Here is a 26788-nt window from a genome sequence, read left to right as displayed (position 1 = left end):
CTCCCCCTCCCCTCCCCAACCCCACACCTTCTGGACAGTTATTACCCCACCCCCGGGAGTTCACAGGTTCCTTAGTCTGGCGTCCTCAAGTCATTTTGAATGCGAGGAGAGTTGGGTGAGAGCGAACTAGCGAGGGGGGAGGTACAAGTGTGCAATGTCGTCGGGTACCTGGCGGTTGAAACCAGCCAAGAAACATCATGACTGACTACTGGAACACAGTGGGGTCCACTTCCGATGAGCCAGATTGAAAAGATGAAGGCACGCTTTCTGCTCTGCTTCCAGCCACCTCAGCAAACCTGGAGGGACAAAAGAAAACACAAACCAGGGGGTCTTTACAGTTTTTGTTTTTTAAAGTGTAGATTCTTGATTAGTACGGGCGTCAGGGGTTATGGGGAAAAGGTTTCAACGGTCCGTTTATTGTCGCGCGCACCAATTAAGGTACGTACATTGAAACTCGAATTACAGCACAGCCATACTAATAAAAAGCACCAAGACATAGAAACATAGAGAAGAGGTGCAGGAGGAGGCCATTCAGCCCTTCGAGCCAGCACCACCATTCATTGTGATCATGGCTGATCGTCCACAATCAGTAACCCGTGCCTGCCTTCTCCCCATATCCCTTGAACAGACAGCACCCGTAGTCGGGATCGAACCCGGGTCTCTGTGTCTATCAGTTTAGTTAAGTTTATTGTCAGATGTACCGAGGTCCAGTGAAAAGCCTTTGTTTCGTGCGAACTAGTCAGAGGAATAGACAATAGGTGCAGGAGTAGGCCATTCGGCCCTTCGAGCCAGCACCACCATTCATTGTGATCATGCCTAATCGTCCACAATCAGTAACCTGTGCCTGCCTTCTCCCCATATCCTTTGATTCCACTAGCCCCTAGAGCTCTATCTAACTCTCTCTTAAATCCATCCAGTGATTTGGCCTCCACTGTCCTCTGTGGCAGAGAATTCCACAAATTCACAACTCTCTAGGTGAAAAAGTTCCTTCTCACCTCAGTTTCAAATGGCCTCCCCTTTATTCTAAGACTGTAGCCCCTGGTTCTGGACTCCCCCAACATTGGGAACATTTTTCCTGCATCTAGTTTGTCCGGTCCTTTTATAATTTTATATGTCTCTATAAGATCCCCTCTCATCCTTCTAAACTCCAGTGAATACAAGCCTAGTCTTTTCCATCTTTCCTCATATGACAGTCCCGCCATACCTTGGATCAATCCCGTGAACCTATGCTGCACTGCCTCAATTACAAGGATGTCCATCCTCAAATTAGGCGACCAAAACTGTACACACGAGAGAAGGCAGGAGAATGGGTTTCGGTGGAAGAGATAGATCGGCCATGATTGAATGGCGGAGTCGACTCGATGGACTGAATAATTTTATTCCAATCACTTGTGACCTTTAGACATACAGCGCAGAAACAGGCCCTTCGGCCCACTGAATCCGATCCAACCAACGATCCCTGCACATTAACACAAACTAGGGACAATTTATACTTATACCAAGCCAATTAACCTACAAACCTGTACGTCTTAGGAATGTAGGAGGAAACCGAAGATCTCGGAGAAAACCCACGCAGGTCACGGGGAGAATGTACAAACTCCGTACAGACAGCGCCCGTAGTCGGGATCGAACCCAGGTCTCTGTGTCTATCAGTTTAGTTAAGTTTATTGTCAGATGTACCGAGGTACAGTGAAAAGCCTTTGTTTCGTGCGAACCAGTCAGAGGAATAGACAATAGATGCAGGAGTAGGCCATTCGGCCCTTCGAGCCAGCACCACCATTCAAAGTGATCATGGCTGATCATTCTCAATCAGTACCCCGTTCCTGCCTTCTCCCCGTACCCCCTGACTCCGCTATCCTTAAGAGCTCCATCTAGCTCTCTCTTGAATGCATTCAGAGAATTGGCCTCCACTGCCTTCTGAGGCAGAGAATTCCACAGATTCACAACTCTGAGTGAAAAAGTTTTTCCTCATCTCAGGAAAGGCGATACATGGTTACAATTGGGCCATTCACAGTGTACAGACGCATGATAAGGGGTTAACGTTTTGTGCAAGGTAAAGCCAGTAAAAGTCCGATTGAAGGTTGTCCGGGGGTCTATAGTAGCTCAGGACCGCTCTCTAGTTGTTGCGACTATGGTTGTTGCCTGATAGCAGCTGAGAAGAAACTGTCCCTGAATCTGGAGGTGTGCACTACCTGCCTCTCCCACCACCCACAGACTAACAAGCTTCAAGGTTTCATTTAAGAGACACAAAAATCTGGAGCAACTCATATCTCTCGTTTCCCTTTCCCCCCCGACTCCCTTGAAGAAGGGTCTCGACCTGAAACGTCACCTATTCTTCTTCAGAGACGCTGCCTGATCTGCTGAGTTACCCCATCTCTTTGTGTCTATCTGCTCCCCCGTGCTGCCCTTGAAGGTGAGAGGCCTGAAGTTTAAAGGGGAAGTGCGGGGAGAGTTCTTTTTTTTAAACACAGGACAGCGTTGGTTTAGTTGAGTTTAGATACAGCGCGGAAACAGGCCCTTCGGCCCACCGAGTCTGCACCGACCAGCGATCCCCGCACATTAACACTGTCCTCCACTCATCAGGGACAATTTCAATTCATACCAATCTAATTAACCTACAAACCTGGACGTCTTTGGAGCGTGGGAGGAAACCAGAGCACCCGGAGAAAACCCACGCTGTCACGGGGAGAATGTACAAACTCCGTACAGACGCCGCCCGTAGTCAGAATCGATCCCAGGTCCCCGGCGCTGTGAGGCAGCAACTCTACCGCTGCACCACCGTGCTGCCCGAGTGTGCGGAGATCGCTGGTCGGCGCGGACCCAGTGGGCCGAAGGGCCTGTCTCATAGAAACATGAAGCAATAGGTGCAGGAGGAGGCCATTCGGTCCTTCGAGCCAGCACCGTCATTCAATATGATAATGGCTGATCATCCAAATTCAGTAGCCCTTTTCAGTTCCTGCTTTTTTCCCCACATCCCTTGATTCCGTTAGCCCTAAAGGCTAAATCTAACTCTCTCTTGAAATCATCTCAGCGACGTATCTCTAAACTCAACGACTGAGCCAGTACTAAAGGTTGCAGCAGGAACACTCGTTTCCTCTTCCCTGCACACCTACAAGTGCCTCGAGCAATTTCTGTGTGTGTTTAAATCTTCCTTTACATTCGTCACGGCTCTCCTGCTTGAGCCAGGGGCAACCAAGATGACCGATTTCACTGCACCAAAGCGCAGCACTACAGAGATGAGCTGGATATCGAAGCAAACATCTCCATTACATTAATCCAAGCATTCAAATAGATTTAAGGAGTTGCGGCCAGAACTCAACATTCAGCCCCGTAACATTTACTCAGGGCAGCTGTCAGCTTCTGACTAAATGGGATTTAAATTCCGCATTACTTTAAAAAAACGTTCTGTTTTGAAAATCAGCTGGTGTGAGCCAAATAAAAGGGAAAGCTTTTGGTTTTTTCCCCACCGCCCTCTTCGCTCACCCCGATGTCAGACGAAGGTACCAATCCAATGATGACCGTAAAATGGAGAGAGCTTGATTTGATTTTGCGATCAACCAGAAGGGGACTCGACAGACTGGATTTGATGCACTGCACTATCACAGACTGCAAACACTTAGCGCAGCGCAAAGATAACCCACCAAAATTCCTTGTATACACTGGAATTTAGAAGGATGAGAGGAGATCTTATCGAAACGTATAAGATTATTAAGGGGTTGGACACGTTAGAGGCAGGAAACATGTACCCAATGTTGGGGGAGTCCAGAACAAGGAGCCACAGTTTAAGAATAAGGGGTAGGCCATTTAGAACGGAGATGAGGAAAAACCTTTTCAGTCAGAGAGTTGTGAATCTGTGGAATTCTCTGCCTCAGAAGGCAGTGGAGGCCAATTCTCTGAATGCATTCAAGAGAGAGCTAGATAGAGCTCTTAAGGATAGCGGAGTCAGGGGGTATGGGGAGAAGGCAGGAACGGGGTACTGATTGAGAATGATCAGCCATGATCACATTGTATGTCGGTGCTGGCTCGAAGGGCCGAATGGCCTCCTCCTGCATCTATTGTCTATTGTCTAAAATAACGGGGCTGCACAGTGGCAGAGCTGCCGCCTCACTGCGCCAGAGACCCCGGGTTCGATCCAGACCGCAGGCGCTGTCTATACGGAGTTGGTGCCTTCTCCCCGTGACCTGCATGGGTTCTCTCTGCGTGCTCCGGTTTCCTCCCGCACTCCAAAGACACGCAGGCTCGTGGGTTAATTGGCTTCGGCAAAAAACGGTAAACTGTTCCCTAATGTGTACGGGAAAGGTCTCGACCGGAAACGTCACCCATTCCTTCTCTTCAGAGATACTGCCTGTCCCCGCCGAGTTACTCCAGCTTTTTGTGTCTATCTTCGATTTTAAACCAGCCTCTGCAGTTCTTCCTACACATACCTGATGTGTGGGATTGTGCCAGTGTATGGGGGGGATCGCTGGTCGGCGCGGAGCTGGTTGGGCCCACGGGATTGTTTCCGCGCTGTATCTCTAAACCAAACAGTGCAGTTTTGGTCTCCAAATTTGAGGAAGGATATTCTTGCTATTGAGGGCGTGCAGCGTAGGTTTACTAGGTTAATTCCTGGAATGGCGGGACTGTCATATGTTGAAAGACGGGAGCGACTAGGCTTGTATACACTGGAATTTAGAAGGATGAGAGGGGATCTTATCGAAACGTATAAGATTATTAAGGGGTTGGACACGTTAGAGGCAGGAAACATGTTCCCAATGTTGGGGGAGTCCAGAACCAGGGGCCACAGTTTAAGAATAAGGGGTAAGCCATTTAGAACAGAGATGAGGAAAAACTTTTTCAGTCAGAGAGTTGTGAATCTGTGGAATTCTCTGCCTCAGAAGGCAGTGGAGGCCAATTCTCTGAATACATTCAAGAGAGAGCTAGATAGAGCTCTTAAGGATAGCGGAGTCAGGGGGTATGGGGAGAAAGCAGGAACGGGGTACTGATTGAGAATGATCAGCCATGATCACATTGAATGGCGGTGCTGGCTCGAAGGGCCGAATGGCCTCCTCCTGCACCTATTGTCTATTGTCAAACTAAAGTCTAATGTCGCAAGCAAACTGCGAGATTCTCCAAAAACCTTCTCCCCTTAAAAAGCAGGAGAGAAATTCTGTCACGATTAACAAAACACTGTCCCTTAAACATTATAAAACAATATCGTCAGAGAGAATATTTGTTCTCCAAATCAAGTCAAGAGCATTTCATTGCGGTACATTCCGAAAATGGAACAACGCCATTCTTACTTATAGCAGCACAGCGCGCCTGTAAAACACAGCACTCGAAGATACCATAATAAACAGAGTTCGAAGTAACCAGCGGCCACCAAAGAGTTAACCGAACGCCCAATTAATCAAACAAAATAAAAGTCCTACCCTGTGACTTCTCACTGGTTTAAAAACTTTTAACAGTTTAGTGCACTTCTCTGCTTTGTCCTTTCATCAAACCACTAAAAGCCTGAGGTGCATTAGTAATTTGCAACCCCCCCACTCTCAGGCTAATTAAACTAGCTGAGGCATTGAGCTTTAATTCCCCAGAGTTTGACCACAGTGTGAGAAAGGTAATTTGTCTGTCTTGAACAAAGACATTAGGGAGCAGCCTAGCGCCTATTTAATAAATGAACATCAAATGCCCTTCCACCATCGACAGGGACAACACCAATTATGCCGTTTTAATGGAAACGTTTTGCCTTTTTAAAAAAAAACCACAAACTTGGATGCCACATATTCTGTCCTTGGCAATGCTTGCCCCATTTGAACAAACACAGTCCTGTTTGTTTTGCAGAAAATGTGTGCAGGTTATGGGGACGGTGCACGTTTTTTAACATTGAAACGAGTATCTGTTGGCTATTTTGTTTTGTTGTTAAAACTCCACATCGCATGAAAGGTTAAAATTTAGGGTGGTAGGGGGAAAAGGACGTTAAAATTCAAGTCTGCTTTCGCCTCAGAAATCTTGATGGTCTTCTCCTTGTTTCAAAGAAAAAGGCCCATCTGTTTAACACTTGTTAAAATGCCACGCAATTAACCTTCCCAGCGCCTTGATGAAAAGTACTGGCCGCCATCGCTGCATGTGTGGGTGCATTTATTACTGCTGTGAACGGTTATGAAACCGTAGCAGGAGCTGGCAGGCCATTCAGCCCCTTGTGGCTGTCCTGCCACCCAATAAGATTATAAGGCTAATCTTATAGACAACAGACAATAGGTGCAGGAGGAGGCCATTCGGCTCTTCGAGCCAGCACCGCCATTCAATGTGATCATGGCTGATCCTTCTCAATCAGTACCCTGTTCCTGCCTTCTCCCCATACCCCCTGACTCCGCTATCCTTAAGAGCTCTATCTAGCTCTCTCTTGAATGCATTCAGAGAATTGGCCTCCACTGCCTTCTGAGGCAGAGAATTCCACAAATTCACAACTCTCTGACTGAAAAAGATTTTCCTCATCTCAGTTCTAAATGGCCTACCCCTTATTCTTAATCTGTGGCCCCTTGTTCTGGACTCCCCCAACAATGGGAACATGTTTCCTGCCTCTAACGTGTCCAACCCCTTAATAATCTTATACGTTTCGATAAGATCCCCTCTCATCCTTCTAAATTCCAGTGTATACAAGCCTAGCCGCTCCAGTCTTTCAACATATGACAGTTCCCCCATTCCGGGAATTAACCTAGTAAACCTACGCTGCACGCCCTCAATAGCAAGAATATCCTTGTCAAATTTGGAGACCAAAACTGCACACAGTACTCCAGGTACGGTCTTACTTGGGCCCTGTACAACTGCAGAAGGACCTCTTTGCTCCTTATACCACAGCACCGCTTTCCTGGAGTCTGAAGAAGGGTCTCGACCCCAAAACGTCACCCATTCCTTCTCTCCAGAGACGTTGCCTGTCCCACTGAGTGACTCCAGCTTTTTGTGTCTATCTCCGGTTTAAACCAGCATCCGCAGTTCCTTCCTACACATTGCTTTCCTGGACTAATTCCACATCCCTGGATTCACTCAGTTCCCAAAATCTCCATCTGCCGTGGATATCAGTGCGGCGTTTGAAATCAGAGACCAAGAGTACATACAGGATCACCGACTGGTCTCCAACAACTCAATCTTATCGAAGTACAGCGCATCTACCCTGCCAGATGGCTGTGGAGGCCAAGTCAATGGATATTTTTAAGGCGGAGACTCTTGATTAGTACGGGTGTTGTGGGGGTTATGGGGGGGGGGAGGCAGGAGAATGGGGTTGAGAAGGAACGATAGATCAGCCACGATTGAATGGCGGAGTTGACTCGATGGGCTGAATGGCCTAATTCTGCTCTTATCACTTATGAATTTATGACTGCCCCCCCCCCCCCCACCCCCGATCAAACAACTTTCCACCGAGTCTCCTTCTCCCTCCGGTTCCCACGATGCATTCTTGTGTAGAGTGCACCATGAGCCAAAGAATGAGGGAGAAATATTTAACCACCCTCCCCATCAAACTCATCAACGTAGAGAAGAAAGCTTATCGCTTGCTTTTAATCCTTAGCTGAGCACAGAGCCACGCTCAAACTCGTCCACGCCCCACCTCGTAACGAGGGGGACATTGTGGAGGAAGAAGGTGCAATAACCACGGGGGGGAGCAATATACCAGGGGCGGCACAGTGTTGCAGCTGGTAGAGCTGTTGCCTCACAGTGCCACAGACACAAGTTCGATCCTGACCTTGGGTGTTGGCCGTGTGGAGTTTGCATGTTCTCCCTGGGTTTCCTGCAGGTGCTCCAGTTTCCTCCCACATACATCCCAAAGACTTGCAGGTTTGTCGGCTAATTGGCCCACTGCAAAGTGCCCCTTGCGTGTGTAGGGAGTGGGAGAACATAGAACTAGTGTGGTAGACACAAATTGCTGGAGTAACTCAGCGGGCCAGGCAGCATCTCGGGAGAGAAGGAATGGGTGACGTTTCGGGTCGAGACCCTTCTCCAGAGTCTGAAGAAGGGTCTCGACCCGAAAAGTCACCCGTTCCTTCTCTCCTGAGATGCTGCCTGACCCGCTGAGTTACTCCAGCATTTTGTGTCTACCTTCGATTTTAACCAGCATCTGCAGTTTTTTCCCTACACAAAGAACCAGTGTGAATGGGTGAATGAATGGTCGGCATGGACTTGGTGTGACAAAGGAGTCCGTTTCCATGCTGTTTCTCTGAACTAAACTGCAATATTCCATGCTGTATCTTTCCATCAATTCCATCCAAAACCAACACAACTCCAATGGCAAAGGCTCGAGCCACTTTCTTCCTGTATCACGCGGGTTCAACCCATTAGAAGGATGAGAGGGGATCTTATCGAAACATATAAGATTATTAAAGGGTTGGACACGTTAGGGGCAGGAAACATGTTCCAATGTTGGGGGAGTCCAGAACAAGGGGCCACAGTTTAGGCCATTTAGAACTGAGATGAGGAAAAACTTTTTCAGTCAGAGAGTTGTGAATCTGGAATTCTCTGCCTCAGAAGGCAGTGGAGGCCAATTCTCTGAATGCATTCGAGAGAGAGCTGGATAGAGCTCTTAAGGATAGCGGAGTCAGGGGGTATGGGGAGAAGGCAGGAATGGGGTACTGATTGAGAATGATCAGCCATGATCACATTGAATGGCGGTGCTGGCTCGAAGGGCCGAATGGCCTCCTCCTGCACCTATTGTCTATTAAACATGACCCCATGTGGAGGAATTCAGGGTTGGCAGAGGTACACACATCCACCGCTAACGTTACGGAGAAGGTGAAGTGAGATAGGAGAGGCTCATGTGAACCTCAGCCAAGGCCTGATGTTACACGTCAAGACTCTTGTTTGGAAAGAGGATTTGGGAGGTAGGTGGAGGTTTAGTTTAGTTTAGTTTAGAGATACAGCGCGGAAACAGGCCCTTCAGCCCTCGGAGTCCGCGCCGACCAGCAATCCCCGCACACTCACACTATCCTACACACACTGGGGACAATTGCACACATACACCAAGCCAATTAACTTACATACCTGTACGTCTTTGGAGTGTGGGAGGAAACCGAATATCTCGGGAGAAAACCCACGCAGGTCACGGGGGGAACGTACAAACTCCGTACAGACAGCACCCGTGGTCGGGATCGAACCTGGATCTCCGGCGCTGCAAGCGCTTCAAGGCAGCAACTCTACCGCTGTGCCACCGGGCTGCCATAAGGTGTGGGACGAGATCTTGTGCTTCTATTTGCTCCACTCCACTCATACTCCTGATCACTCTCTGTCCTGAACCATCTTGCTGGAATGACAACTGACCCCACACCCTGGTCAACATTACACCAGAGCAGACCAGGCTGATGGAGGTCAGTGTGATTGGGCAGCCAGCCTATTGGGCCAACACTATCATGCCTGACAACAGGAGACACGTGCAGCTTACACTACATCCGAGCTAGTGTCTCAGGTCTTGATTTATTGCGGTGTATCAGGTTATGGAAAATAATTTCTATAACAGCATTTAGAAGGCATTTGGACAGGTACATGGATAGGAAAGGTTTAAAAGGATGTACCAGTATATCCCCCTGAATACCACCACAACTTGGCGCAGCGGTAGAGTTGCTGCCTTACAGCGAATGCAGCGCCGGAGACACGGGTTCGATCCCGACTACGGGCGCCGTCTGTACGTTCTCCTCGTGAGAGATCTTCGGTTTCCTCCCACACTCCAAAGACACGCAGGTTTGTAACTTAATTGGCTTGGTAAATGTACAAGTTGCCCCTAGTGGGTATAGGATTGTGTTAATGTACAGGGATCGCTGGTCGGCACGGACCCGTCGGGCCGAAGGGCCTGTTTCTGCGCTGTATCTCTAAACTAAACTTAGATCGGGAGTGGCACGGATCTTCCAAGAGAGCCTCTCCCAAATATGGGGTGGTGCAGCGGTAGAGTTGCTGCCTTACGGCGCCAGAGACCCGGGTTCGATCCTGACTCTGGGAGCCGCCTGTACGGAGTTTGTACGTTCTCCCCGTGACCTGCGTGGGTTTTCCCCCGGGTGCTCCAGGTTTCCTCCCACGCTCCGCAGACGTGCAGGTTTGTAGGTTGATTGGCTTCGGTCAAATTGTAAGCTGCCCCGAGTGTGTAGGACAGTGCTAGTGTACGGGGTGACCGCTGGTCGGCACGGAATCGGTGGGCCGGAGGGCCTGTTTCCGGGCTGCATCTCGAAGGTCTAAAGTTAAGTAAAGAGAGCAGAGGACTAACTTAGGGGCTAATCATGGAGTGCTAGGTGTTGGCGATGGATTCACAGGGTGAAAGATCTCAAAGATAGACCGATACAAGGGGCACTGGATAAAGAGGACAAGATAATCTTGTATACACTGGAATTTAGAAGGATGAGAGGAGATCTTATCGAAACGTATAAGATTATTAAGGGGTTGGACACGTTAGAGGCAGGAAACATGTTCCCAATGTTGGGGGAGTCCAGAACAAGGGGCCACAGTTTAAGAATAAGGGGTAGGCCATTTAGAACTGAGATGAGGAAAAACTTTTTCAGTCAGAGGGTTGTGAATCTGTGGAATTCTCTGCCTCAGAAGGCAGTGGAGGCCAATTCTCTGAATGCATTCAAGAGAGATCTAGACACAGCTCTTAAGGATAGCGGAGTCAGGGGGTATGGAGAGAAGGCAGGAACGGGGTACTGATTGAGAATGATCAGCCATGATCACATTGAATGGCGGTGCTGGCTCGAAGGGCCAAATGGCCTCCTCCTGCACCTATTGTCTATTGTCTGACCCAAACAATTGGCTGCTGAACAACAGTATATAAAGCAGCCTCGCAGTTCCCTGAAATCACCCCGTGCAGAGAAAGTACCCCTCCATTAATGAGAGAGAGAGAAAATGCAGAATGACTGCAATATCTAATAAGGAACGGCCATTTTTTTCCAGTTTGTGTGAGGTGATAGTAACATCACCAAACCAATGCAAATCAACAAGGAATGAGATGAAGCAACACTTTGCGTCACTTTGCCGAGTCTGTAAGGTGCATCTCCAGCAGCAAAGTCTTGTCACCTAGAAACATAGAAAATAGGTGCAGGAATAGGCCATTCGGCCCTTCGAGGCAGCACCGCCATTCAATATGATCATGGCTGATCATCCATCTCAGTATCCCGTACCTGCTTTCTCTCCATACCCCCCCGATCCCTTTAGCCACAAGGGCCACATCCAACTCCCTCTTAAATATAGCCAATGAACTGGCCTCAACTACCTTCTGTGGCAAAGAATTCCACAGACTCACTACTCTCTGCGTGAAGAAATGTTTTCTCATCTCGGTCCTAAAAGACTTCCCCCTTATCCTTAAGCTGTGACCCCTGGTTCTGGACTCCCCCAACATCGGGAACAATCTTCCCGCATCTAGCCTCTCCAACCCCTTAAGAATTTTATATGTTTCTATAAGATCCCCCCTCAGTCTTCTAAATTCCAGCGAGTACAAGCCTAGTCTATCCAGTCACAGAGTCACACAGCACGGCAACAGGTCCTTCGGCCCAACCTGCCCACACCGACCAAGATGTCCCGTCTACACTCGTCCAATCTGCCTGCGTTTGGCCCATATATCCCTCCAAACCGTTCCTATCCGGGGGGGGGGGGGGGGGGAGGGGTGGGGGGGTAGCACGGTGGCAGAGTCGATGCCTTACAGAGCCAGAGAACCAACTTCCTTCCTGACTACGGGTGCTGTCTGCATGGAGTTTGTACGTTCTCCCCGTGGATTTTTCCTGGGTGCTCCGGTTTCCTCCCACACTCCAAATACATGCAGGCTTGTGGGCTAATTGGCCTCGGTAAAAACTGTAACTTGTCCCTAGTGTGTAGGATAGTGCTTGCGTACGAGGGCTGCTGGCCAGCGTGGATGGTGGACTAAAGCAGCTATTTCTGTGCTGTATCTCTAAAACAAAACTAAAAAAGATTATCCATGTGGCTGTCCAAATGCCTTTTAAATGTTGTTAAATTAACTGCTTCCTACATAGAAACATAGAAAATAGGTGCAGGAGTAGGCCATTTGGCCCTTCGAGCCTGTACCGCAATTCAATATGATCATGGCTGATCACCCAGCTCAGTATCCCGTACCTGCCTTCTCTCCATACCCCCTGATCCCTTTAGCCACAAGGGCCACATTTAACTCCCTCTTAAATATAGCCAATGAACTGGCCTCAACTACCTTCTGTGGCAGAGAATTCCACAGATTCACCACTCTCTGTGTGAAAAAAAACGTTCTCATCTGGCAGCTCGATCCATACGCCCACCACCCTCTGTGTGAAAAAGCTTGTGTTGGGGTTAACATGGAGAGACTGAATCTACTGGTTGGAGCCACTAGCTACTTAGCGTCCTGATCCTACCCCACTTGTTTGCTCAACTCTGAACTACTTCCAGAACATTAAACTTCCCATCGGTGTGAAGAAGGGTCTCAACCCGAAATGTCAACCACTCCTTCTCTCCAGAGATGCTGCCTGTCCCGCTGAGTTACTCCGGCATTTTGCGTCTACCTCAGTTTAAACCAGCAATTCCTGTCTTGTCACATTTTGCCTGCTCCTCAGTGGAGATTTTGAAAGATAAAGTGACTTGAGTTAGTTGGAAATATAACAAGCATGGAACCACCAAGTGTTAAATGCTTTAAAGCGCACACGCACGCATATATATAAACTGCGTCAGGCTTAAACAAGTCAAATCCGCCAACCATTTGGGCAAAAGTGACGTGCGTTTTATTGGGAAAGCCAAAAACAACATTTATATATTGCTTTGGAAGAAAATAACATGCTCAGTGCCAGCCTAAAGCCAGCCATTTCACCAAAATCCCAACTACAGCAAAAAAAATGACTGGTACACAGCAGTTGAAGCGAATTCTAGAATACAGTACCAATCCTACATTTAAATAATTTCCTTGTTCCTCCGTACAGGCGATAATGAAGTACCATTGAACCATTGGGCTAAGTCGGGTCAGTCAACAGAACACGCGTCTCTCTGTGTAGGAAGGAACTGCAGATGCTGGTTTATCCCGAAGATAAGACACAAAGTGCTGGAGTAACTCAGCAGGACAGGCAGCGGCTGTGGAGAGAAAGGATGGGTGACGTTTCGGGTCGGGACCGTTCCTCAGACTGAAGAAGGGCCCCGACCTGAATCGTCCCCCCCCCATCCATTCTCTCCAGAGATGCTGCCTGACCCGCTGAGTTACTGCAGCACTTTGTGTCGATGCTACGCTCTGTAGGCCATTTCCACAACCTTGCAGTCACTATTCTGAACTCCAATTCAGCACCATTTTTCTTCTGCCTCATTTGCTACCACCTGTGGGATGTAATGCCTGTTTCCCCCAGTGGCCAGCACTGGGCGGCGCAGCGGGTAGAGCTGCTGCCTTACAGCGCCAGAGTCCCGGGTTCCATCCTGACCGCGGGCGCCTTCTGTGTGGAGTTTGTGCGTCCTCCCCCTGACCCGCGCAGGTTCCCTCCGGGAGCTCGGGTTTCCTCCCGCACTCCGAAGACGTACAGGATTGTCGGCCGATAGGCTTGGTTAAAAACCGTGCATTGTCCCTCGTGTGTGGGATAGTGCTCACTGGTCTTAGCCTGATGGCGCGCCACACCTCGAAAACCAACAACTAAAACGTTGGCGCTCCAATTAACACTCCAAGTTGCATTACGTCCTAGTTGCATTCACAATAGCTGCAAACAAAATTCAAAACAGCGATACCAGAAGATTTTCCTTCTTGTGGAGAATGGGAAAAAAAAGGCAGGGTGGGGGGGGGCAGAGTCTGTAAAGAAGCCTTGCTCACCTTCTGGTCCGATAGTAGAGGATTGCTCTGCAGCGGATTCAAATGTCCATTGATAAGAGACGTAGGTCTGTCATGTTCACAGAACAAACTGCCGTTGATATAATGAAACCTGTCTCCGGGGACCAGACGATTTCGGCAGGTGGCACAGGTAAAGCACTGGAGAGAGAGAGAGAGGGAGAGAGGGGAAAATGACACCAGTGTCTATGTCATTAGGGAGCCCAAAACTAGAGGGCAAAAGCATCAGGCAACTAACATAGAACATACAGCAATACTTCACAAGGACCCGCAATAAGTCCGGACGTGATAGGAGCAGAATTAGTCCATTTGGCATCAGGTACTAGATCCAGAGCAAGCAAGATCATGAGGGACCCCTGCCACCCCAGTAACGGACTGTTCCAGATGCTACGATCAGGCAAACGCCTCCGCTGTCACGCTGTAAAAACGGAGAGGATGAGACGGAGTTTCTTCCCACAGGCCATCAGGACTGTCAACTTTTATAACTCCAGAGACTACATTTTTGTCTACACTATAGTAACTTATTAACTTTATTTATATGCTGTAACTGTAATTCTTTTTTGTGCACAATCCGCAGGCATTGCCACTTTCATTTCATTGCACATCGTGTATGTGTATGTGACAAATAAACTTGACTTGACTTGATACTTCGCCATTCAATTATTGCTGATCTATCTTTCCCTCTCAACCCCATTCTCCTGCCTTCTCGACACCCGTACCAATCATGAATCTATCTACCTCTGCCGTAAAAATGTCCATTGACTTGGCCTCCACGGCCTTCTGCGGCAATTTCGTTTTTTTGTTTAGATTTAGAGATACCGCGCAGAAACAGGCCCTTCGGCCCACCGGGTCCGCGCCGCCCGGCGATCCCCGCACACACTAACACTATCCTACACCCACCAGGAACAATTTTTACATTTGCCCAGCCGATTAACCGACAAACCTGCACGTCTTTGGAGTGTGGGAGGAAAACGAAAGTCTCGGAGAAAACCCACGCAGGTCACGGGGAGAACGTACAAACTCTGTACAGTACAGCACCCGTGGTCGGGATCGAACCTGAGTCTCCGGCGCTGCATTCGCTGTAAAGCAGCAACTCTACCGCTGCGCCACCGTGCCGCCCAATGAAATCCACAGATTCACCACCCTCTGACGAAAGACAACGTCTGTGCCGATCGTGATGCCAAGACCAGCTCTTATCGGCCCGCAAGTAATCCAGATCCACCCATTCCCTTATCCAAGTGCCTGCGCAAAAGCCTCTTAAACGCCACTCCCGTAACTTCCTCGACCACCGCCCCAGGCAGCACATTCCAAATGCCCACCACCCTCTGTGTAAAAAACCTCTCTTTTAAATCTTGCCCCTCTCACCTTCAAGCAGCAGATTAAGGAGAAGGCTCTTTAGCCAGCGAGGGTGGCTGGAATCTAATAGTTGTTACAACCAAAAGGCCAAATGGAGCATGATTGAACACACAGGGAAGTACAATTGGAGAAAGAAGCAACACTAACAACTCCAGTAAGGTAGGATGAGGTCGCATTAAGTATGAACTCTTTCAATATGGACAACCCAAACAGGACAAGATACAGAAGAGAATGGTCCCAACCCGAAACATCACCGGTCCATTCCCTCCACAGATGCTGCCTGACCCACTGAGTTACTCCAAACCTTTTTGTGTTTTAATCAAATAAATCAGCTGGCCCTCAGTAGCCTCTCTGCAGCATTAATTAGAGCATTGTACAGATAGGTCTTGTGTGCTTCAAATTACTGGTACGGTCACACCAAGCAGGTAAAGGTTGTAACAGCAACAGAGGAGAGCTTTGCCTTTCTAATAGTGATACAGTGTGGAAACAGGCCCTTCGGCCCAACTTGCCCTCATCGGTCAACAAGTCCCAGCTACACTAGTCCCACCTGCCAGCATTTAGTCCATATCCCTCCTAACCTGTCCTATCCGTGTACCTGTCTACCTGTTTCTTAAATGTTGAGATAGTCCCAGCCTCAACTACCTTCCCTGGCAGCTTGTTCGGGTCCCTCCTTCAGACCTGAAACGTTACCTGTCCCTGTTCTCCAGAGATACTGCTTGACCTGTTGAGTTACTCCAGCACTTTGTATCCACCTAACATTTGCCAGGCTTTGTTCTGCTCCCATCCCTTTCCAGCCTTCTCTCCCCCCCCCCCCCTCTTCCACCCCCACCACAATCAGTCTGAAAAAGGGTTGCGGCCCGAAACGTCACCTGTTCATTCCCTCCAGAGATGCTGCCTGACCCGCTGAGTTACTGGAGCACTTTGTGTTTTACCTCTATAACACATCCATCTTATGGTGTTCTTCAGAGTCAAGTCATACAGCGTGGAAACAGGCCCTTCAGCCCAACTTGCCCACACCAGCCAACATGTCCCAGCTACACTAGTTCCATCTGACCACATTTGGCTCATATCACTCCAAACCTGTCCAATCCATGTACCTGTTGAAATGTCTCTCAACTACCTCCTCCGGCAGCTTGTTCCACACATCCACCACCCTGTGTGTGAAAAAGTTACCCCAGATTCCTATTAAATCTTGTTCCCCTTCCCCTTAAACCTATGTCCTCTGGTCCTCGATTCACCTGCTCTGGGCAAGAGACTCTGTGCATCTACCCGATCTATTCCTCTCATGATCTTGTACCCCTCCATTAGCTATGAAATTCCTTAAAGCGGGCAAACGCCATCCCCAACAGAGGAGGCAAGGCTGAAGAGGGCCAGGCTTGGAGAGGGATGACGGTGGGCGGGACGACCGGAACGGAGGAGACAGCTGCAACGGGCTTTTGCGGCCAACTGCAGCTCGGACTGTACAATGGCACCTCTTGCATACGGACTCAGTGGGCTGTTCTGCGAATGCCATAGGTTCAAGGTGAAGGGGAAAACATTTAATAGGAATCCCAGGGGTAACTTTTTCACACAGAGGGCGGTGGGTGTATGGAACGAGCTGCCAGAGGAGGTAGTTGAGGTTGGGACTATCCCAACGTTTAAGAAACAGTTGGACAGGTACATGGATAGGACCGGTTTGGAGGGACATGGACCAAGCACAGGCAGGTGGGACTGGGGTAGCTGGGACATTGTTGGCCGGTGTGGGCGAGTTTGGCCGAAGGGCCTGTTTCCACGCTGTATCACTCTATGACTACAGGTGCTGCCCAGCCTACGATGTTTCGACTTGCGATAGTTCGACTTTGCAATGGTGCAAACGGCCAGCGACTCGTAGCGAGCCGCCGCTCGCTTCCGGCCACGTGATCGCGTGCATTACGGTGCATTTTGACATACAATACTTTCGGTTCCCGATGGGTTTCCGGGAACGGAACCCCATGGGAAGCTGGGGAACGCCTGTACTGCACTGACCAGAGTGGTTGTGCTGATGTACGAGATAGTCTTGCCGATCTGGATGCACAAAAGTGTATTTCACTGTAGCTGGTACACGCGGCAATAAAGAAACCATAAAAGAAACAATAGACAATAGGTGCAGGAGTATAAGAAAATAACTGCAGATGCTGGTACAATAGACAATAGACGCAGGAGGAGGCTGTTCGGCCCTTCGAGCCAGCACCGCCATTCACCGTGATCATGGCTGATCATCCACAATCAGTCCTCCGTTCCTGCCTTCTCCCCATACCCCCTGACTCCGCTATCCTTAAGAGCTCTATCTAACTCTCTCTTGAAAGCATCCAGAGAATTGGCCTCCACTGCCTTCTGAGGCAGAAAATTCCACAGATTCACAACTCCCCGAGTGAAAAGGTTTTTCCTCATCTCCATTCTAAATGGCCTACCCCTTATTCTTAAACTGCGGCCCCTGGTTCTGGACTCCCCCCAACATTGGGAACATGTAACCTTGTTACCTTGAGATGATAGACGTTGCCTTGCGCCCTCATGACCAACTCGCTGGCTGGGATCGATTGGCCGCACGCACTGCACGCTCCGCTATTCCCAAACAATCTGCAAGGCAAAGGAGTCGCAAGAGTTGACACTTTGTGCATGGGGCTGACGGAAAACTTGAATGATCACAGGAGAGGGTCATCTGAGAACGGAAAAGGCGCATCACTGCGAGACGCAATGGGTTCAACACCTTGAACAGGGTCTCCTTCCAGAAAGCCAGTGTGGTTTTAATGTTTCGCATTAATTATCACGTGTGCAAACCATACAACTGAGCATTTTAAAAAGAAATTGGGGCGTTGCTATTTCAACCACATATCGCCTGCATCCTCCCCTTTCATAGGTTCTAGGAGCGGAATTAGTCCATTCGGCCCCTCAAAGTCTACTTCGCCATTCAATCATGGCTGATCTATCTTTCCCTCCTAACCCCATTCTCCCCATGGGCCTTCTCCCCAAAACCTCTGACGCCCGTACTAATCAAGAATCCATCAATCTCCAACTTGAAACTATCCATTGACTTGGCCTCCACGTCCTTTTATTGTGAGGCTGTGGCCTCTGGTCCCTAGACTCTCCCACTGGTGGAAACATCCTCTCCACACCCACTCTATCCAGGCCTTTCACCATCCCCCTCGCCCACCCCCTCCTTCCCCGTCAAAGAAAATCTGACTGTTCCATTCCCAAAATCGAGGCACTTACAATCAAGGTTTAGACAATAGACAATAGGTGCAGGAGGAGGCCATTCGGCCCTTTGAGCCAGCACCGCCTTTTAATGTGATCATGGCTGATCATTCTCAATCCGTACCCCGTTCCTGCCTTCTCCCCATACCCCCTGACTCCGCTATCCTTAAGAGCTCTATCTAGCTCTCTCTTGAATGCATTCAGAGAATTGGCCTCCACTGCCTTCTGAGGCAGAGAATTCCACAGATTCACAACTCTCTGACTGGAAAAGCTTTTCCTCATCTCAGTTCTAAATGGCCTACCCCTTATTCTTAAACTGTGGCCCCTTGTTCTTGACTCCCCCAACATTGGGAACATGTTTCCTGCCTCTAACGTGTCCAACCCCTTAATAATCTTATAAGTTTCGATAAGATCTCCTCTCATCCTTCTAAATTCCAGTGTATATAAGCCTAGTCGCTCCAGTCTTTCAACATATGACAGTCCCGCCATTCCGGGAATTAACCTAGTAAACCTACGCTGCACGCCCTCAATAGCAAGAATATCCTTCCTCAAATTTGGAGACCAAAACTGCACACACTACTCCAGGTGCGGTCTCACTAGGGCCCTGTACAACTGCAGAAGGACCTCCTTGCTCCTATACTCAACTCCTCTTGTTATGAAGGCCAATATTCCATTGGCTTTCTTCACTGCCTGCTGTACCTGCATGCTTCCTTTCAGTGACAGATGCACTAGGACACCCAGATCTCATTGTACGTCCCCTTTTCCTAACTTGACACCATTCAGATAATACTCTGCCTTCCTATTCTTACCACCAAAGTGGATAACCTCACACTTATCCACATTAAACTGCATCTGCCATGCATCCGCCCACTCACACAACCTGAGTAGATGCTGCCTGACCCATTGAGATCCCCCCAGCACTTTGTGTTTTGTGATGAGAACATAAAATAGTTAAGGAGAGAGTTTCATCAGACAAAGTCGTAAACAGGGGTGCCTGAGATAGGAGCGGCACTGGTTTAGCAAAGGTGTAAATGCTCCTGCTAACACTGTCGTGGGTGGGTGGTTGGGGGGAGGAAGGCACTCCAGAAGATCTGACAAAGGGTCTGCTTTTAACCCAACCACCTCTCTCTGGGAGTGAATTCAGATAAAGAGGTCACATTGGGCCAAAATAAAGTAATTGGTCCTACTCAGCACCATAAAAACAAATGACTCCATTAGGCAGAGTGTCGACAATCCCTCCACTCCAGACCTCTTCATCACTGTTCAAACACAACTTCAGCCATATCTGAGCAATCCCGCCCCGAGAGAATCGGCACTTCTCCAACACCATTGGAGGGTGGCTCGGCGGTAGAGTTGCTGCCTTACAGCGAATGCAGCGCCAGAGACCCGGGTTCGATCCCGACTACGGGCGCCGTCTGTGCGGAGTTTGTACGTTCTCCCCGTGACCTGCGTGGGTTTTCTCTTGAGATCTTCCGTTTCCTCCCACACCCCAAAGACGTGCAGGTTTGTAGGTTAATTGGCTTGGTGTACGTGTAAATTGTCCTTAGTGCATGTAGGATAGTGTTAATGTGCGGGGGATCGCTGGTCGGCACAGACTTGGTGGGCCGAAGGGCCTGTTTCCGTGCTGTATCTCTAAACTAAACCTGAACCTAAGATTGGCTCAAAAAGTTGGAGCAACTCAGCGGGACAGGGAGAATCTCTGAGAGAAGGAGGAAGGGTCTTGACCAGAAACGTTACCCATTCCTTCTCTCCAGAGATGCTGCCTGTCCCGCTGAGTTGCTCCAGCTTTTTGTGTCTATCTTCGGTGTAAACCAGCATCTGCAGTTCCTTCCAACACATACAGCTTGCTATTAAATCTCTCTCCCCCCCCTCCCCCTTAAACCTATCCCTTCTGGTTCCTGACTTGTGGGTGATGGGGAGAAGGCAGGAGAATGGGGTTGAGGTGGAAAGATAGATCAGCCATGATTGAATGATGGGGTAGACTCGATGGGCTGAATGGCCTACTTCTGCTCCTGGAACTTAAGAACTGCCTTACCCGGGCAAAAAGACCCTGTGCATTTACCCCTCCCTGTCCATTCCACTGATGATCTTAGAGGCATGTGGGAGGGGAAACTGGCAGAGGTCAGAGGTAGAAAATATTGTCACCCCCCAACAACAGGTCCCACCCCCTCCCCCTCCACATCATGCCAGATGTACCTCTGAAAGTGCGCCCTACACAGCTCAATAATGGCCAGAATTGGCCGTGTCAAACACACCATCGCCAACCTTATTGAAAACAGCCTCTTAAGTTGTTATTAAAAGTATCGACAAGGTGACACGAAGCAGTAAAGCTGCCCGCTTAAGATAGCTTTTAATAAAGAGGCCGAGAAACAGATTTTACACCAGCATCGATTGCCAGGGTTCAATCAAAACTCCATCTCAAAACTAATTAGTTTAGATTCACGACCCATCGACACGCGGAATTATAATGGGCTTGGCGAAGAAATCACTAACTCCTGGAAACAAGAGGGGAGGGGGAGGGTGGGGGTCTGAAGAAGGGTGGCCTATATTCCCTTTCTCCAAATATGCTGCCCGACCCGCTGAGTTACTACATGGCAGCTGTCCAGCGGGTTGTTTGGGAAGACCACGGGATAAACGCCCTTTGCAAATGTGACCCGCTCAGGTCGCTGGCTTCGGTCCACGAGCGGAGCTGAATCTAAAGCCCAGTTTAGTTCAGTTAGACAATAGGTGCAGGAGTAGGCCATTCAGCCCTTCGAGCCAGCACCGCCATTCAATGCGATCATGGCTGATCACTCTCAATCAGTACCCCGTTCCTGCCTTCTCCCCATACCCCCTCACTCCGCTATCCTTAAGAGCTCTATCCAGCTCTCTCTTGAAAGCATCCAACGAACTGGCCTCCACTGCCTTCTGAGGCAGAGAATTCCACACCTTCACCACTCTCTGACTGAAAAAGTTCTTCCTCATCTCCGTTCTAAATGGCCTACCCCTTATTCTTAAACTGTGGCCCCTTGTTCTGGACTCCCCCAAAATTGGGAACATGTTATCTGCCTCTAATGTGTCCAATCCCCTAATTATCTTATATGTTTCAATAAGATCCCCCCTCATCCTTCTAAATTCCAGTGTATACAAGCCCATCGCTCCAGCCTTTCAACATACGACAATCCCGACATTCCGGGAATTAACCTAGTGAACCTACGCTGCACGCCCTCCATAGCAAGAATATCCTTCCTCAGATACAGCGCGGAAAGAGGCCCTTCGGCCCACCGAGTCCGCACCCACCCACGATCCCCGCGCAACGGGGACAATTTGCAAATTATTATTATTTTTTTACAGACGCCGATGAACCTGCTCGTCGTTGGGTTGTAGGGGGAAACCGGGGCTCCCGGGGAAAACCCACGCGGGTCACGGGGAGAAGGTACAAACTCCGCACAGACCGGGAGAGTCAGGATTGAACCCGGTTCTCTGGGGCTGTAAGGCAGCAACTCTACCGCTGCTGCCGCCCCTCTATCTATCTCCCTCTCTCTCTCTCTCTCCCTCCCTCTCTCTTTCCCTTTATCTCTCTCTCCCCCTCTCTTTCCCTTTATTTAATGGGCTGGGTCTAATCGCAAACATCGGGGAGTAACTCAGCGGGACAGGCAGCATCTCAAGTCTGAAGAACTTGAGAGAAGTCATCCCGTTCCTTCTCTCCAGAGATGCTGCCTGTCCCGCTGAGTTACTCCAGCATTTTGTGTCTCTCTTTCGTTTATCGTCATTACTTCTTTTTTGCACGAGTTTCATTCATTTGTTCTGTATCTGTCTGTCTATATCACCGTCTGTATCTCTCGTTTACCTTCCCCTCCCCCCCCCCCCCCCCCCCCCACCCCTCAGAAGGGTCTTGACCCGAAATATCACCCATTCCTTCTCTCCAGAGATGCTGCCCGACCCGCTGAGTTACTCCAGCATTTTGTGCCTGCTTTCAGTTTCTATCAACTCGTCTTGGGACTCGCTTCTGCCCACAATTCCGAGCAAGGGGGAACATTATCCTCAGTGCCGGCTAATTAATACAGGAGGAAGGTGGGAGGGGAGGGGAGGGGGTGTTTAATCTTCCCCTCAGACTGTGACGATCGAAAATTGGTTTCAATTTTCTCTCCCGGGCTCCTAGTCCGAGAGGTCGTTAATATTTCAACAATCCGGCAACACGATCAATCACAACATCAAGCCAGAGACCCAAATGAGATGAAACTCTTCAAGCGTTGTAACAGCAGAGGGATGTATTGATAGTAAACTGGCGCTTCTTCTGCGAGAGGATCGGCGTCGGAGGAGAGGTGGGGTGGAAATGCAGGGAGAAACAAAAGGTATTGGAGATATATTATATGTATATATAAATATATATATATATATATGAATATATAGGGGGAAGAGAGATGGGGGAGAGATATCGGGGGAGAGAGAGGCGGGGGATTAGAGAAAGTGGGGGTAGAGGGGGGATAGAGAGAGGGGGGGGTAGAAAGGGCATGTAGAGAGAGGGGGGGGATAGAGAGAGAGGGGGGATAGAGAGAGAGGGGGGATAGAGAGAGAGGGGGGATAGAGAGAGAGGGGGGGATAGAGAGAGAGGGGGGATAGAGGGGGAGGTAGATAGAGAAAGAGGCGAGATAGAGAAAGTGGGGTAGAGGGGGGATAGAGAGAGGGAGGATGGGGTGGAGCGGGGAGGTAGATAGAGAGGGGGGATAGAAGGAAAGTGGGTTAGAGGGGGGATAGAGAGGGGGGAGGTAGATAGAGAGGTGGGATAGAAGGAAAGTGGGGTAGAGGGGGGGATAGAGGGGGTGGGGGGGTAGAGGGGGGATAGAGAGGGGAGGTAGATAGAGAGGGTGGATAGAAGGAAAGTGGGGTAGAGGGGAGGATAGAGAGCGGGGGGTGGGGGGGTAGAGTGGGGAAAGCAGTCTGTTTGCAAAATGCGCTTGTTTCATGCAGAGGTGATCTTTCCCCCCCCCCCCCCCCCGCCCCGCCCCCCCCCCCGAGTGAATTGGAGACTTTGAATTAATTGTTGTGACAAATGAAGATAAACGTCCCCTCAAATTACACGCGATTTAATTAATTCGAAAATACTGGGGGTTTTTGTGCCAAACCCTCTCGCAACTCGCTCAGAGTCTCCCACTGTCCTGCAGTGTGACTAAATGACCAAATGATCTTGCATGGGAGAGAGCGAGAGAGGGGTGTAGAGAAAGATAGAGAGGGGTAAAGAAAATGCAGAGGGGTAGGGAGAGAGAGAGGGGTAGGGAGAGAGGAGGGTAGGGAGAGATGAGAGTAGGGAGAGAGAGGAGAGTAGGGAGAGAGAGGAGAGTAGGGAGAGAGAGGAGAGGGTAGGGAGATAGACAGGGGAGTAGAGAGAGAGAGAGAGAGGTGGGGGGGGGGGGGGTGGGTGGGGGGAGGCTATCGCTAATTAAGCGTCTTGAAATCGTGCCGACTTACATACAGAGTCCACTGGCCATGAAAGATGTGAAGCCCTCGGGTCCAACTGGTGCCGCCAATCCCACGGACCCGCTGTTTATTAATAATACACCCCCGTTCGCAATGCCGTCATTATCAAAATTCAGTCGTGGGCAGGGAGGAACTGCAGATGCTGGTTTAAACCAAAGATAGACACAAAAATGCTGGAGTAACTCAGCGGGACAGGCAGCATAAGAAAATAACTGCAGATGCTGGTACAAATCGATTTATTCACGAAATGCTGGAGTAACTCAGCGGGTCAGGCAGCATCTCTGGAGAGAAGGAATGGGTGACGTTTCCGGGATGAAATGTTGCCTGTCCCACTGAGTTACTCCAGCATTTTTGCGTCCGTCCAAAAATCAGTGATCCTATTCTATTGAAAAGCTAGGAAAACAAAAGTCAGGGATGATTTGTAAGGTTGAAAAGGGGCAGCAAGATTCAAACGAGACATTCAGGTAGCGTTTGTGTTGATGTTTCTTTCCTCTGTCTGTTTCGAATCAATTACTGTCCCAGCGATTGGGGGGTGGAGAAACGCCAAGAGATTGATTGACTTCTTATTTTAATAACATTCCACGTGCCCCCTTGATGGAATTAATTTTTCATTTGCAACTTGTATTTCGTGGTTAGCTACGAAGCCAAAAAGCAGTTTAGTTTTTTGGCGATATAGCGTGGAAACTCAGCCCACCAAGACCACATCAGTCTGAAGAAGGGTCTCGACCCGAAACGTCGCCCATTCCTTCTCTCTCCCGAGATGCTGCCTGACCTGCTGAGTTACTCCAGCATTTTGTGAATAAACACCTTCGATTTGCACCAGCGTCTGCAGTTATTTTCTTAGACCACATCGATCACCCTTTCACACCAGTACTTATACTTATGTTATCCCACTTTCTCATCATCAGAGGGGCCAATTAACCCTACAAAGCCCGCACACGTCCTTTTGGATGTTGCGAGGAAACACAGGCACCCGGAGGAAACCCCGAGCGATCGCAGGGAGAAACCTGCAAACTCCACACAGACAGCAGCCGGGTCTCTAGCGCTGTGAGGCGGCAACTCTATCAATTGCCCGGTGGTGTCACTCCGGATTGCAGTTGGTTTAAAGTGGTGGGTGGGGGTAGGAGAGCCCTTTGCGTAGAACTTTCAATATAAAAAGGCACCCTACCTGGAGGGGTGGTGGAGAGAGGTCGGGTAGATCGCCACAAAGACAAGGAGGGGATTTCTGTTTAAGTGTTTAATCGCCCCGCCCGCATCAGACGAACCGTCCTCCCCCCCCCAGGAGTTTTTAGTTTTGAGATACAGCACAGAATGAGGGCCCTTCGACACACCGACCAGAGACCCCGCACACTAACACCACCCTACTACACAGGCCAGGGACAATTTACATTTCTACCAAGCCAATTAACCTGGTATTTATTCACAAAACGCTGGAGTAACTCAGCTGGTCATGCAGCATCTCAAGAGAGAAGGAATGGGTGTAAGAAAATAACTGCAGATGTTGGTACAAATCGATTTATTCACAAAATGCTGGAGTAACTCAGCAGGTCGGGCAGCATCTCAGGAGAGAAGGAATGGGTGACGTTTCGGGTCGAGACCCTTCTTCAGACTGTACAAGGCTGTACGTCTTTGGGGTGTGGGAGGAAAACGGGAGATCTCACGGGGAAAACGTACAAACTCCGTACAGACAAGCGGGCCGGGGTCAGGATCGAACCCGGGGTCTCTCCTGCGCTGTGAGGCAGCAACTCTACGCTGCAACCCTTTTTGTTGTTTCCTTCTCTTTATATAAAGTTGGGAGTTGATGGTGGTGGGGTGGAGGGAGAGGGAGAGGGAGAGGGTGGGGGGGGGGGGGGGTGGAGGGAGAGATAGGGTGGAGGAGGGGTGAGGGAGAGGGTGGAGGAAGAGAGTGGGGGTGGAGGGTGGTGGGGGTGGAGGGAGAGGGTGGAGTGGAGGGAAAGTGGGGGGGAGGGTAGAGTGTGGGGGGTGGAGTGTGGGGGGGAGAGGGGAGAGGGTGGAGAAGAGGGGTGGAGGGAGAGGGTGGAGGGGGGGAGAGGGTGGAGGGTGGTGGGGGAGGGTGGGGTGGAGAGTGGGGGGGAGAGGATGGAGGGAGTTTTGTGTTTAGTCGTACCTGATGTAATCGTTCCTGCACAGAATCATGCCGCTCTTGGTGTAGCATGAAGTACCAATCTCCCCTAGTTGAGCGTGACAACAGGAGCACTTGAGGCACCGGCTGTGCCAGTAGCTGTCCATTGTGTAAAGGAGAAAGCGGTCGGCGATCTTCCCCCCACAACCAGCGCACGTCTTCCACGCCAAACCCGCCCTGTTCACGCCGGCCGTGGTCGTCTGCGAACTCCCGTTGTTCACCATTATATTGGCCTGTTATGTTCTCTTCTTTTTGTAAAAAAAAACAAACCCTTCGAATCTGCATGGAGGGAGGGAGGGAGAGAGGGAAGGAGAATGAGGGAGGGAGGGAGGGAGAGAGAGGGAAGAGGGAGAGAGGGAGGGAGGGAGGGAGAGAGAGAGAGGGAGGGAGGGAGAGGGAAGTGAGAGGGAAGGAGGGAGAGAGGGAGAGTGAGAGGGAGAGTGAGAGGGAGAGGGAGGGAGGGAAAGAGGGAGGGAGGGAGGGAGGGAAAGAAAGAGGGAGGGAGGGAGGGAAAGAGGGAGGGAGGGAGGGGAAGGAGGGAGGGAGAGGGAGGGAAGGAGAGAGGGAAGGAGGGAGAGATGGAAGGAGGGAGAGAGGGAAGGAGAGAGGGAGGGAGGGAGGGGAAGGAGGGGAGGGAGGGGAAGGAGGGAAAGAGGAAACGAGCCGGTGTAAAGGTTAGATAGCACGGATATATATTTCACGCCAGCTCATGTAGTATTATTAATCTTCTCAACTCTCGGAGGTGGCAAAAAGAAATCTTAAATCAGGCCCACGGCGGCAGGGGGGGTCTCAAGCACCCCCTCTCCCCTCCTTCCCCCTCTCTACAACCTCCATGAAGTGCCGTG

General features: G+C 49.8%; 1 protein-coding gene across 1 annotated transcript; it reads right to left on the bottom strand.

Annotated features, from left to right (window-relative positions):
* On the bottom strand, positions 1-26245 carry LOC144598024 (LIM domain transcription factor LMO4.2). Its single transcript, XM_078407897.1, has 4 exons — positions 25929-26245; positions 17632-17728; positions 13763-13918; positions 1-296 (listed from the first exon to the last, which is right to left on the bottom strand). The coding sequence occupies exons 1-4, from the start codon at positions 26165-26167 to the stop codon at positions 288-290; spliced, it is 501 nt and encodes a 166-aa protein (XP_078264023.1). The 5' UTR covers positions 26168-26245; the 3' UTR covers positions 1-287.
* Between the last annotated feature and the right edge of the window lie 543 nt (positions 26246-26788).

This window comes from Rhinoraja longicauda, chromosome 11, assembly GCF_053455715.1.
Source record: "Rhinoraja longicauda isolate Sanriku21f chromosome 11, sRhiLon1.1, whole genome shotgun sequence".
Taxonomy (NCBI): Eukaryota; Metazoa; Chordata; class Chondrichthyes; order Rajiformes; family Arhynchobatidae; genus Rhinoraja; species Rhinoraja longicauda.
Note: the sequence above shows the minus strand (reverse complement) of the source record. Positions and strands in the feature narration are given on the sequence as shown.